We start from the raw sequence: 12,726 nt of genomic DNA on the forward strand, positions 1-12,726 counted from the left end.
TGTGTGAGTGTTTGTGGTTTGCCCTGTGGTGGATCGAGGAATAGCGTCATGTTTTAGCTCATTTAGTGTGTGATAAAGTGTCAGATTGAGATGCCTTAACAGCTAGTATGTGTGTGTCTGTGTTTGTACATATGTTTCTGTTTGTCTTGATAGGTAGTTTGAAGCCATCTAGTAAGGCCTGCTGACCTCCCTTGGCAACATTTGTCACTGTAACCATATTTCCACAAAAATATCACAGCTGTGACTACAGCAATAAAACTATGTACAGTTTGGTATTAGACATCACAATCATCAAAATGAAATTAAGCAAAATGACAGTTTTTTCTTCTGGGTAGGTTTTAGCATGTTCTGGTGGTTGCTAGGGTGTTGCTATGCAGTTAGTAAGGTATGGATGAGTGCTAGGATGTAACTATGAGGTTATTAAGCTGTTCTTGTGGTTGCTAGAGCATTGCCAATATGGTGATAGGGTGTTCTAAGTGGTTGCTAGGGTGTTGCAAGGATGTTCTAGGTGAATGCTAGAATGTTGCTAGAAGGTTGCTAGTGTTGTTCTGGGTGGTTGCTATGATTTTGCAGGAATGTTGGTAGGGTGTTACCACGCACTTTTTAAGATGTTCTGAGTGGTTGCTTTACATTTGCAAGGTATGGGTGACTGCTAGAATGTAGCAAGAAAGTGGCTGAGGTCTTATAGGTGGTTGCTTGGGTGTTACTATGATGTTCTGGGTGGTGCTAAAATGTAGCGAGAAGGTTGCTTATGTGTTATAGGCGGTTGCCAGGGTGTTGCTAGGAATGTTCTGTGTGGTTGCTAGAAGGTTGCCAAGAGTGTTCTGGGTGGTTGATAGGGTGTTGTAGGAATGTTGCTCGGGTGCAGTTTCTAAGATGTTCTGGGTTGTTTCTAGGGTGTTGCTATGCAGTAGCAAGTGTGGCTGCTTAGAGAAAAATCACAATTTGATTTCAGGTATAATTTGTTCATAGCACAAATGGTATGAATTACAGGTTGAAGATGTAAACTTGTTTAAGCAAAAGTAATAGTTGGGCCTGTCTTATCTGATTGTAGCTGATGTAGACACATGGAATAGAAAGGTTATTACTGGAGGTGTTTGTTCTTGTGTGTAGTGTAGTATGATTTCCCTGGATGAAGTCAGAAATCAGTCATTCTTAACAAATGCTCAAAAATGTTCCCGCATGAGTGAGATTCAGCACTTTGAGTTCAGGGCAACCTGACTAGTAAAACAAACAGAGCACATGCCAAGCAGAGTCTGCTCATAAAATCAGCATGGATATTCCACAACGCTCCAAAAGCAGCACAAAAACTCCCAACATTATTTGGCTTCCCTGTTTTATGATGGCGCTGGTTGTTATTTTAGAGTTAACCTAAACTGTGAGGGGGTTTAATACAGGGCGTTTCCCACTGTCTCAGCTGAAACACACATACATACACACACACACACACACACAGACTCATTGTTTTTGAGATAGGGAAGGGAGGGAGCTGCTTGCTCGAACATTTCGAGCCTGCCGCAAAAGCTGTGATCTTTTCTGCTGCCTCGTTTTCTGTCTGTCCTTCACAATAGAGTCACTTGTGTTGTGCTGCTGTTATCAGCACTGCCCAGCGTGTGCATGTGTGTATAATAGGAGGGTGATGACAAGGCTGCAGGTGTAGACCCAGCCTCCTCTGCAGGTGGAGGAGAGAGACTTTTACCCCACCCCACTTCGGCTCAAAGTACACTGAGATCACAGGGGCCGAAAAGTGTCCTCTCCTCTCTTCTCCTCTCCTTTCCTCTCCTCTCTGAACAATGTATGAATAATTTATGATATGGTGAGAGATTTTATATAATTTAGAGGAAATTGGTGTTTATGAGAACAGCTTGTATTGATGAAGAACAGCATGTTTTAAACATTTTAATTTTGGAAAAATGCATCTTGTCTCCATGGCCGTAGCCAGCTATGATACCACAGAGGTCCGGACCTTTGTACATTTTTCATATTCAAAAATAAAATCTGAATTTCTCTGAATGACTAATTAGCAGTTAAAAGTCCTCCTATGAATGTCTGAATGTATAATTCAGTTTAGACTTTCAGTTTAGAGTTTGCTAGACTGTTTAGTATCCATGATGTGAAAATGATGGAGAGTGATTTATGTCGCTGTGAGACGGTAGCGGAGTGAACGGGGCTAGAGAGAGAGTCGTGAGTGAGGGAGCGGGTGCAGCCTCCACCACTTCATGTTGCCAGATCCAGTTATTATAAGCGTCTTTAGACTTGTTTTTCCACTTAATGTGACACTTTACGAACTGAGAAGTTGCAGTTTAGGGTTAGCGTTTTCTTTATCTACTATCTTTGTTTGTTTTTCATAGCATTATCTGGCAACACTTCCATTACTTAAACTCACTTAATCACTTAACCAGCAGCCATATCACCCTGACGCCCAAGACTGGTTTCCCACTGAAGCTAAGCAGGGCTGAGCCTGGTTAGTACCTGGATGGGAGACCAACTGGGAAAACCAGGTAGCTGCTGGTAGAGGTGTTAGTGAGGCCAGCAGAGCTGTGGTCTGTGTGGGTCCTAACACCCCAGTATAGTGATTGGGACACTATACTGTAACAAGCACCGTCCTTCGGATGAGACGTGAAACCGAGGTCCTGACTCTCTGTGGTCATTAAAAATCCCAGGATGTCCTTCGATAAAGAGTAGGGGTGTAACCCCGGCATCCTGGCCAAATTTGCCCATTGGCCCCTCTCCATCATGGCCTCCTAATCATCCCCATATACAGATTGGCTTTATCACTCTGTCTCCTCTCCACCAATCAGCTGGTGTGTGGTGGGCGTTCTGGCGCAATATGGCTGCCGTCGCATCATCCAGGTGGATGCTGCACATTGGTGGTGGTTGAGGAGATTCCCCCTTCTATATGTAAAGCACTTTGAGTGCCTAGAAAAGCGCTATATAAATGTAACGAATTAATTATATAATTAAACTGACAGTAATTAAAAAGGCCCATAGACAGTGCGGGCAGTTTACTGGTGGCAGGATACCACATTCGGTAAGACAAACACAATGATTATAATGATATTATCTCTAAGATACGGTATCAATGTTTAAAAAAAAAACGGCAGCATAATAACATTAGTACACTGATCTGTAGAACAAGTAGGTTTACAGAATTAAATATACAAAATATCATAAAACTACTGTAAATCATTCACACACAGACAAAGTTCTTATATATCAATGCATATTACAGCAAAAATCTCGGTTACCCTGAAGGAGGGAACGGAGACGTCGTGTTGGGAAGTGAACCGACGAATTGGGATCTCAATTCGTCTGTTCACTTCCCGACGTGTCGTCGAGAGTGACCGTCTGAAAGACAACGTCTCAGTTACATATGTAACCCTTGCTCCCTGAAGGCGGGAACAGAGACGTCACGTCGGGAAGTTAACTGACGAATTAAGCTCCCAATTTGTCGGTTCACTTCCCGACGTGACGTCGAGAGTTACCGACTGAAAGGGAACTATTACACTTATAAGTATTGTTGCATGCATAATAAACAAATAATATAGTTACCTAGTCTAAAGTATTAACACAATTGTGATGCAATAAATAAGGTCTAATTTAAGAATGTCCATCCTACTAAAACAGACAGAACCGAGAGAGTGTACCCAAAGTGTGGAATGGCAAAAAGGAGCTGAAGGTTCTGCATTTGGTGTTTTTATTATTGCACAATTCAATAACACCCCACCCCACACCACATTAATTTTCAAACCCTTATTACGGTCTCCTGTGATATCTTTTCCTCTCATTTTGAATTCCTCTCAACTGTCTCATTCTTTTCTTCGGTTCTCATCTTGTTTCTTCTCTTATCTATCTCTTTTCTTCTCTTATTTTATTGTTTCTTCTGCCCTTTTCTCTCATCTCGTTCTCTCTCTGGCATGATGTCCAATTAGTGTTTTTTCTCAATCATGGAATATTTTATTGGGACATCTCTGTTCTGAAGACTTGATCCCTTGTTTGATGTTTCATTCTAAACAATAGACAAAAAGAACAAGCAACAGCCATTAAATATTCTATTCAGCTACAGAATACGTAATGTTCTGTTGAGCCGTTTCAGCTGCTTGTTTTGTATTTGTTTATCTGGTTTTATGCAATATATCTGCTTATTTTCGCACAAAGCATCCTCTGCAGTCTGCAACAGCTTTCTATTGTTCCACAGAGTGGCTGGAATATCGCAGTGCAGGTGAGAGCGTGCAAAGAGAAAGCGTTCATTTTTCTCTGCCAAACTAACATACTTTCAGAGGTGACTGTAGAGTCATATCGCCGGAGGGCAGGATTACTCAGAATAGTTGTCTGGACTCCACAAAGCAGAAACTCCTCCTCCTGCATCTATCATCGCTCTCTGCCAGATCCCATCATCCAAGAACTTTGTGCTCGCTTTAAATGAGTTTTTCTTGTTGCTGAGGAAACCAAATTAAGTTTAGCTTAGCTGTGGCGTACAGGAATTTGTTCAACTCAAGAGCGAAATTTCCTGCTTTTTAAGTGCGTTTCTAGACTTCAGAGAGGTGTTCCACACCCCGCAATTCATATTGCCATCATGACTGAGCGAGAACATTGAAGTGTTTCGCCTCAGCGTCTGCCAACCTGCTTTGCACTTTTGGAAGAGAACTCTTTTAAACTTCTGCTCGCCTGTTGCATTAACTGGTCCCTCTGGGTCATAGAGGAGCCTTCTCGCTTTCCTTCCCAACATTCTTTTCTGTGTGGTAAGAGATACTAAGCAAGATACACACTCCAGTGAGCACCAAAAACAAACAAACAATATTTCGAAACGTTTCGGTCGGCGCAGATTATTACGACGCCATTTAAGTTATTTACTGTCTCGTTCAGGTCATTTATTATTTTGAAAATATTAAACAAAGAGCTTTGAAGACCTGCCAAGGAAGTTGTTTTGATGGTGGGGATTTGAGAGGACGTCCGTGCCAAAAGTGAGCTGATGGTCTAAGTGTCAAAGACATAATGGAAGGGGGGGAGCGTGCAGGAAATCGAGGGGAGATAGTCAAGGGGTGTTGAACTTCAAAAGGTCATTGGATATTCCTCTGCTGCTCTGTGGGCTCTGTGTGGGTGTGATACCTGCGGTGTAACATTTCCCTCTCTGTTTAATACACACTCCACTTTCTTTGCCGAGGTCATGACCTTTCCATCAATCGTACTGCGGTTGACCTATGGAGGTATCCGTCCACTCTTCCCTCTCACGCCCTGCTGACTGATCTTGTATATCCTTCTGTGTTTGTTCCTTCTTCTCAACAGCCCCGACGGAGCCACTGCTTTGCAAGTTTGCAGATGGGGGACAGAAGAAGAGGCAGAGTCAGAGCAAGTATCCTCAAAATGGCCGACCGTGGCCCCGGGAAGGAGAGGTGAGTGCTGGCAACCTCAAAGACCTAAAGTACCACACGTCCTCTTCAGGGATTATCTATCTATCTATCTATCTATCTATCTATCTATCTATCTATCTATCTATCTATCTATCTATCTGTCTGTCTGTCTGTCTGTCTGTCTGTCTGTCTGTCTGTCTGTCTGTCTGTCTGTCTGTCTGTCTGTCTGTCTGTCTGTCTGTCTGTCTGTCTGTCTGTCTGTCTGTCTATAATAGTTGTATTAATTGAATTTCAAACAATTTTATTTCTACTTCCTTACATTCAAAATTCAAATTGCAATGCTGCCCCTTTTCGCTACGTCAGTTCAAATTCAATTCAAATGTAGCTATTGGAATTTAAAAGGCATTCTAAATTCAATTCAAAATGACACACAACCCTGATTCTCTGTACTTACCTCTTTTCCCTACTATCCCAGCGCCTTCCCTTTCCCAGGATACCCAACCCTGAAGAAGGGTATAAGTCGGAAACAAACCCTTTCTTTCAACCATAGGCTAGAAGAAAGGAGTAAAAGAAAGGGAGGCAGGAGAAAACATTTGATTGATGGAGTCATCTGGCCATGTTTAAGTTCCCAGTCTTTCGCACAAGTCCTTTAATCTCCCCTCTCCTGTTTTTATTCCCGCAAAGCAAGTCTCGCCGTCTGGGTTGGCTGATGGGAAAATGGCGGCAGGGTGAACAACTGGCATTTTCTGGGCAGTCCCAGCTGCTGGCATGACGCGACGGTTCAGGGAAGCATGCCCAGATACCGACCAGACCATGAGCGCCCATTATGAGGAGCTGGCAGACGCCATGACTTTGGCTGCACTCTCTCATGAAGGCGTATTTCAATATGTAACCCCAGGGGTCCACATTAACTAGATAGAGTGTCCAGTCACACGTAGGTTAGGTCGATGGCTTTCCCACCAGTCTCCAGGTTTTCTCCTCCACTGAGGAAAACTTGGCGCCCGACAAGCTGCAGTATATGAGCGTTGTTTATCTGCTCCAGTCCAATACAGGTCTAAGCGGCCAGCTTTCCCCCCTTATTCACTTAGCTAGTGCAGCTCTGTCAACATGAGCTATGCTTTCTGCAGCCTTGTAAATACCAAATAACTTTGTGCCGTATCGAACCCGAGCCCGTCTGGTATTACAGCCCAGCGCTCTGAGGTAATAGATCCACAGCTACAAGTCTCGGCCATGTGCTTTTAAAGATATAAAGAGCACTTGGCCAGCCCCTATTAGATGACCCTGTTCTATTGCCAACATTACTCAATAGACTTTATAGGATACTTGCTTCACCTGAACAATCTTTCACTCTTTGTCCTGTCTGTCTTGTGTTTCAGAGTGGCATGGCGCTGACCTATGACCCCACTGCAATGCAGAACGGGTAAGAATCATTTGTTGTTTTGAGATGTCACTGCTTGTTAAAGGTTGTACGAGGATAAAACGATGAACTTAAATAAGCTTCTAGCAGTGAATCCAGTGTTTTCTTGCTGAAAAGACCAGCAGTCATCAGCATACAGAACATTATATTTTGTTTTATATGTTAGTAGTATGCTTGTCTGAGGTTTCCTATCCCAGTAAAGCCTGACATAAATGAAATGATTTTTAGATAATCTTTAAGGAAAGGTTTTTAAAATAAGTTTTTTTATGAAATATTACTACATTTTAAAATAGCTGCTTTCTATTTGAATATATCTTCACATGATTCTTCAGAAATCATTCTAATATGCTGAATTGGTGCTCAAGAAATATTTATTATTATTATTATTAATGTTGAAAACAGTTGTGCTGCTTAATATTTTTTTGTGGAAACGATGCGGAATGCATTTATGGGTAGAAAGTCTTTATTCTTTATTATTATTTGATTAATTGAATGCATCCTTGCTGAATAAAAGTATGAAATTAATTTAGAAAATCGTTGCATTTATAAGAATACATATAAATAGTTCTCACTCTAAAAATATCTTAATAAATTATGTTTCAATTAATTTAATTATTAAATGATAAAATTGATTATCGTTTTAATTTGGTGGCCAAATTGCATTAAGAAATGCATTATAATGATGATTAAAATAACGCATGCTCGGTGATTGTATAATTTTCAAACCAAATTTTCTATTTATAATTTATGAATTATTAAGTAAACAAGTTGCTTGTGAAAATGCCTTTTGAACTATCTAAGACTAAATACAAGTTATTATTTTTGTTAATTTATTAACATTAGAAAGCATTTCGCAAAAAAAGTTATAACTAAAAAAGTCTTTCTACTTCCTGAGAAACATGAATAATCCACAAGGGGGCAGAAGACATGGTACGTCATATACAAAAGTTTTTTTTTTCTTTTTTCTGGAAGGTATTGATCATGTTAATGATACATACGACTTTATAGGGTCAATTAGCTTAACCAGCAAAACTTCACTAACCAGCGGTTCGTGCAGATTTAATTAGGTCTTTTCAGCAGGTTTAACAACGTCTGAGGTGCAGTGAATAATACCAAACTTTACTGTTGTCTTGTACAGGCACACACATACATGCACATATACTGTCATATCCAATCTGCATTTTGTGCCATTGTTGCACCGAAGGATGTAAGTGTTTCGTCAGGTGCTGGTTTCAGGGCAGGGAGATGGGTGCTAGGCTTAGGTAAATAAGTCCCTTTCTGTCTGTCCGCTCCTGTGGACGAAGTGCCCAGGGCCCTGTCTCTGATCTGGCCCACTGGGGAAACAGTCATAGTCTCCCAAATGTACCTCGGCTACCAACATCGGCTCCTTTTGCACCTCTGACTCAGCACTTGCTGTCTGCGGTAAAGGGAACAAAATAAGGAATGACAAAAAATGCAATTGGGAAAAGAAGGCAGATTCTGAATTGTAAATAATAGAGCTGACTAGAAAGTGCAGAGTTTGAGAAATGCTTTCCATCACTTCTACCACATTAGCGTATATATAAAGAGTTCATACAGTCTTCTTAATTGTTTAATGGCCCATGCCGTCTCAATGTCAACGGAATGAAGCTAATAGCTGGCATAAATAACAGCAGAGCAGTGCTTGGCTAAAAAGGATTGCACAGTAACGTAAACTGGTGTGTAAAGCTTCAAATTTTAACCCTTCTTCAAAGATTGTGTTACCCTCTTCCTGGACATGCTCTCACTCAGGTCGTCTTGTGTGACTGTGACATTAGGGAGCATGTGCTCTCTAGGGCAGACAGCGTTTCTCTCCCCACGCTCCATTTCTCAGCTGCCAGACAAGCCGATCAATAAAGCCTAGCAACGGAGCTTGCAGATGAAACATGTCCGCAGTAGGTACACAATGATAAATAAAGTCCTGCTCGAAAACAGTAGCTATTGGAAAATGCTGTTGCTCGGGTAACACGGAGGGCTCAACAAATTAACTATTGTGACAAGCCTATGCATAAATAAATATACACAGACATGATCATTTTATTAATTTTGAAAAAATGTTTCACTTTAAAATAATGGTCCAGATCACTAGCAGTTCTTGAAGATTGACTAGGTAACACTTAATACATCTCGGACAATATAATATGTCTCAGTTAGTTCTTAATCAGGCCAATCCCATTCAGTTATTATTGATTACCTAATAAGGAACTATCTCAGTCCTAAATTTGAAATTACTTACTGATTAGTTAAGCTTGTTACCGTATCAGTTAATAGTAGTTGAAGTATTAATGTAGTACATTTGTCCTGCATTACTTCCTGCATAGTTACCTGTTAATGACGGACAATTATTCTAAAGTGTTACCTTATAAACTTTTTTAGTCAACAAGGATGCATTTATAATGTTACAAAAAGATTTCTATTTTAAATGAATGCTGCTCTTTTGACATTTATATTCATCAAAAAATCCTAGGGGGACATCTAACCCAAGATTTAAAACCCTTGTCTTAGGGTGTCTTCACACTTGGCAGGTTTGCGATTGCTCTGTTAGTGCGGTTCATTTGAATAAGTGTGAATACAGCCATCTGAAGCCTGGTGTGCACCAAACAAGCAGACCAAGACCCCCAAAAAGGTGGGTCTTGGTCCACTTCCAAATGAACATTGGTGCGGTTCGACTTAAAGGGTTAGTTCACCCAAAAATGAAAATACTGTGTGTAAAGAGAGTGTAAAGTACATTGTGCCAATGGAGGCCTTTCTGAGCCATCGGATTTCGACTAAAATATCTTCATTTGTGTTCCGAAGATGAACTGAGGTCTTACGGGTGTCGAACGACATGAGGGTAAGTAATTAATGACAGAATTTTTGGGTGAACTAACCCTTTAAATATGAACGCAATATGGACCAAAGACATGTAAACAAACCAAAAACGTCACAAGATACGACCCTAAAAATGACAGAATGCTCAAGGATACCTGCTTTTTCTGGTCATAGTTGTGATGTTGCCCATTACAGTTCGGTACAGGCTTCAGAAAAGGCATCTCCTTGCAACAGATCTTCATTTGTGTGCTACTTCTTGCCACTGTTTTCACTCCTTTACACGTTTATAAGCTCTTCGTGAGTTCTCAACTGGTAAAAATACCATCAGGCTATGCACATACAACGAGCGCATTTAGCCCAGCACACTAAATATATGTCATAAAAGCTTCTTTTTTGTTGGTTTTTTATCTTTAGGTTTGGCCTTAAAAATGACAGTGTGTACTAAGCGAAGCGAACCCAGACTAAATGTATCATTTTCTTTTATGGTCCAGATCCAAAAGAACCAAGGGAACCGAACTACAATTGTGAACACACCCTTATAGACAAACAGAAAATGGTACTAATAGTGTTTTTGTACATCTTGCAGGTTCTACTCCTCACCATACAGCATCTCCACAAACCGCATGATCGCTCAAACGTCAATCACTCCATTCATCGCAGCCTCTCCTGTCTCCACATATCAGGTAAGATCACAGCATATACGCAGCGTTCAGAACTCACACATGCTGCAGGCAAGCAAACTCACACATTCACAGACATATATACCGTGGACCCTAGAAACATTTGGACGCGTTTAAGACGCATGAAAATGTATGAATGTCTTATTTAAAATGTCATATTTAAAATATGCTTATAAAGAAAGATAGCAAAGATAGTTTTTCAAGCAAAACATTTCATAGAGTCGTTTGTTAAAGGGTACATAAGACACACGGCTTCTGCCAATCTCATGTTAATCTAGAGTAGTATTTATAAAAGACACAATACGCTGTACAGATTCTTTCCGAAAACAGCCGAACTCATGGCGGAGTGCAGTGGGTGGGGCTAAAGAGACACACAGTACATCATGGCATTATCCCTGGATAACTTTTGATTCATTATACGTTCGTACTGTTTACATTATATGCACTTACGCACCGATTGCCAACAAAACAGACATTTGATGCACTTTCGACTCCTGACTGGGAACAAACAAAAACAAACTGCATCCACTGTTTCCTTAAGGCTGGGTTATTTGGGAAGATGAACAAGGTTATCTTTCCCTCACAACCAAAAACACACTCCTTTAGTAACACTGGTGATTTTGCGGTCAAAAACAAAATGACAGCGCTGCCGACGGCTTCTGTAACCTGAACGAAGCTTGATGGGATGGGAGCTCAAAAAACGTAATCCTGAAGGAGTGTATTTGGCACAGAAATGTGAAATTTTGGCATTGTTTGGCATGAGAATCCAACTCTTTAACTGTGCAAATATTTCAGAATGCATGAAATAGCCTTTAAATGAATGTAACACTTTCTGGGGAAAAGTCTAGCATCAATTACTTGCGGATGCCACATGGTTTGATAGCTCATGCAATGACATTCATGTGTTTTAAGTGTAACTTGAATGTCCCAAATAAGTTCCCAAATCCTTTTAGAGGGCATCTGTATACAAACACATTACATGCAAACAAACGCAGTTTCTGTCATGTACGTCGAGTGCGTGTTGCGGTATAGCGTGTTTTTCCATCGCTCCCCATGTTTGCTGTTTTGTCAGGAAAGCTTATTAACGCTGTTCTCCATCCCTGCAGTCAGACGGAGTGGGCAAACAGTGACTATGAGCATCCTTAATTGATTTGGCTTAAGCTAAACTAAACAAAACATTGCTGAGCGTAGAGAATAGCTAAGCCCTTTAGAACATGTACCTCCCGTCCTCACGAGAACCTCGCTCTCGTGCAAACACTCCGACACACACATACACAAGCACAAGCGCACATATACAAACCACCCACGCTGACCGCAGCGGCACCCTAGTCATAGTTTAAGCTCTCGGCTGCACGTTTCTTATGATAAATTCTGCATGCCAGCAAGGTTATCTCTTAATCAAATTTCGTGATATCATGTGCAAAAGTGCCCCACTGGCCGGCAAATTAATTTTAAATTGCAAACTGCACTGAACCAACCAATATGAGTTCAAAGCCAAGCTGACGGGAAATCAATGCGCTGCTACCTTTATTTCTCCCCTACAACTTTGAGAATGGAACAAGAGACAACTGTTTCCCTCTCTGGTGTAAGGACAGAGAGGAGCAGAGAAAGAGGGAGAGCATGAATCTTTTAGCAGTCGGGGAGAGAGAGACAAGGTGTGCGCTTACACATCTTAGTGGACTTAGTGTGTTTAGAGAGAAAGAGAGAGAGTTGCCCGAGGCAGATCACAGTGATGAACAAATCCCAAAGGCTTTTCTTCCTAGAACAACATAAAAGGACGCTGCATATAAATTTAGACACCTACAACTGTTCAAAAGCACTTTCACAAATCTAAATGCATACATCCATCCTCACAGACAGGAAGTGGCCACTTATCCTCAGTCCGCATTGTATAAAAAGAAAACTCAAGCATAGTGTGCCCTAAATCTGTTATTTTAGTATCGTTGTGATACTACTATGTGTTTATTAAAGGTCCTGTTCTTCGTGATCCCATTTTTCAAACTTTAGTTAGTGTGTAATGTTGCTGTTAGAGCATTTATAATACCTGTAAAATTATAAAGCTCAAAGTTCAATGCCAAGCGAGATATTTTATTTAACAGAAGTTCCCTTTCAAAGCCTACAGCGAACGGCTGGTTAGGACTACATCCTGGTATTTCCTGCTTTAATTACGTCAGTAGAGCAGTATGTCGACTAACCTCCGCCCACAAGAACGCGCGAAAAAGGGGGCGTGGTCTTGTTGCTCCCGCGTGGAGAATAGGAAGTGTTGCGTTCGGTTGCGTTCGTATAGTTTGTTTGTTGCCATGTCGTCGAGACGCTGTTATTTTCATCCCGGAGTCAAGTCACCTTTGTTTGGCTTTCCCAGGGACGCTGTACTTAGAGATCATTGAGCGCATGCATCCCCGTTATGGTGAGAGGCGTGACCTTTCCGGTAACGTGCGCTCTGCGTGCC

At 41.2% G+C, this 12,726-nt stretch overlaps 1 protein-coding gene across 2 annotated transcripts in view; it reads left to right on the forward strand.

Annotated features, from left to right (window-relative positions):
* The window catches only part of rbms3 (RNA binding motif, single stranded interacting protein), a 173,011-nt gene that overhangs the window by 145,822 nt on the left and 14,463 nt on the right, over positions 1-12,726 (forward strand). For both annotated transcript variants that reach the window (XM_079837720.1, XM_079837721.1), the window contains exons 7-9: positions 5,287-5,393; positions 6,728-6,771; positions 10,184-10,280. In XM_079837720.1, the coding sequence (XP_079693846.1) occupies positions 5,287-5,393; positions 6,728-6,771; positions 10,184-10,280 (248 nt within the window). The remainder of the gene's footprint in view (positions 1-5,286; positions 5,394-6,727; positions 6,772-10,183; positions 10,281-12,726) is intronic.

The sequence above is a fragment of the Gobio gobio genome (assembly GCF_949357685.1).
Source record: "Gobio gobio genome assembly, chromosome: 15".
In the NCBI taxonomy this organism is placed as follows: Eukaryota; Metazoa; Chordata; class Actinopteri; order Cypriniformes; family Gobionidae; genus Gobio; species Gobio gobio.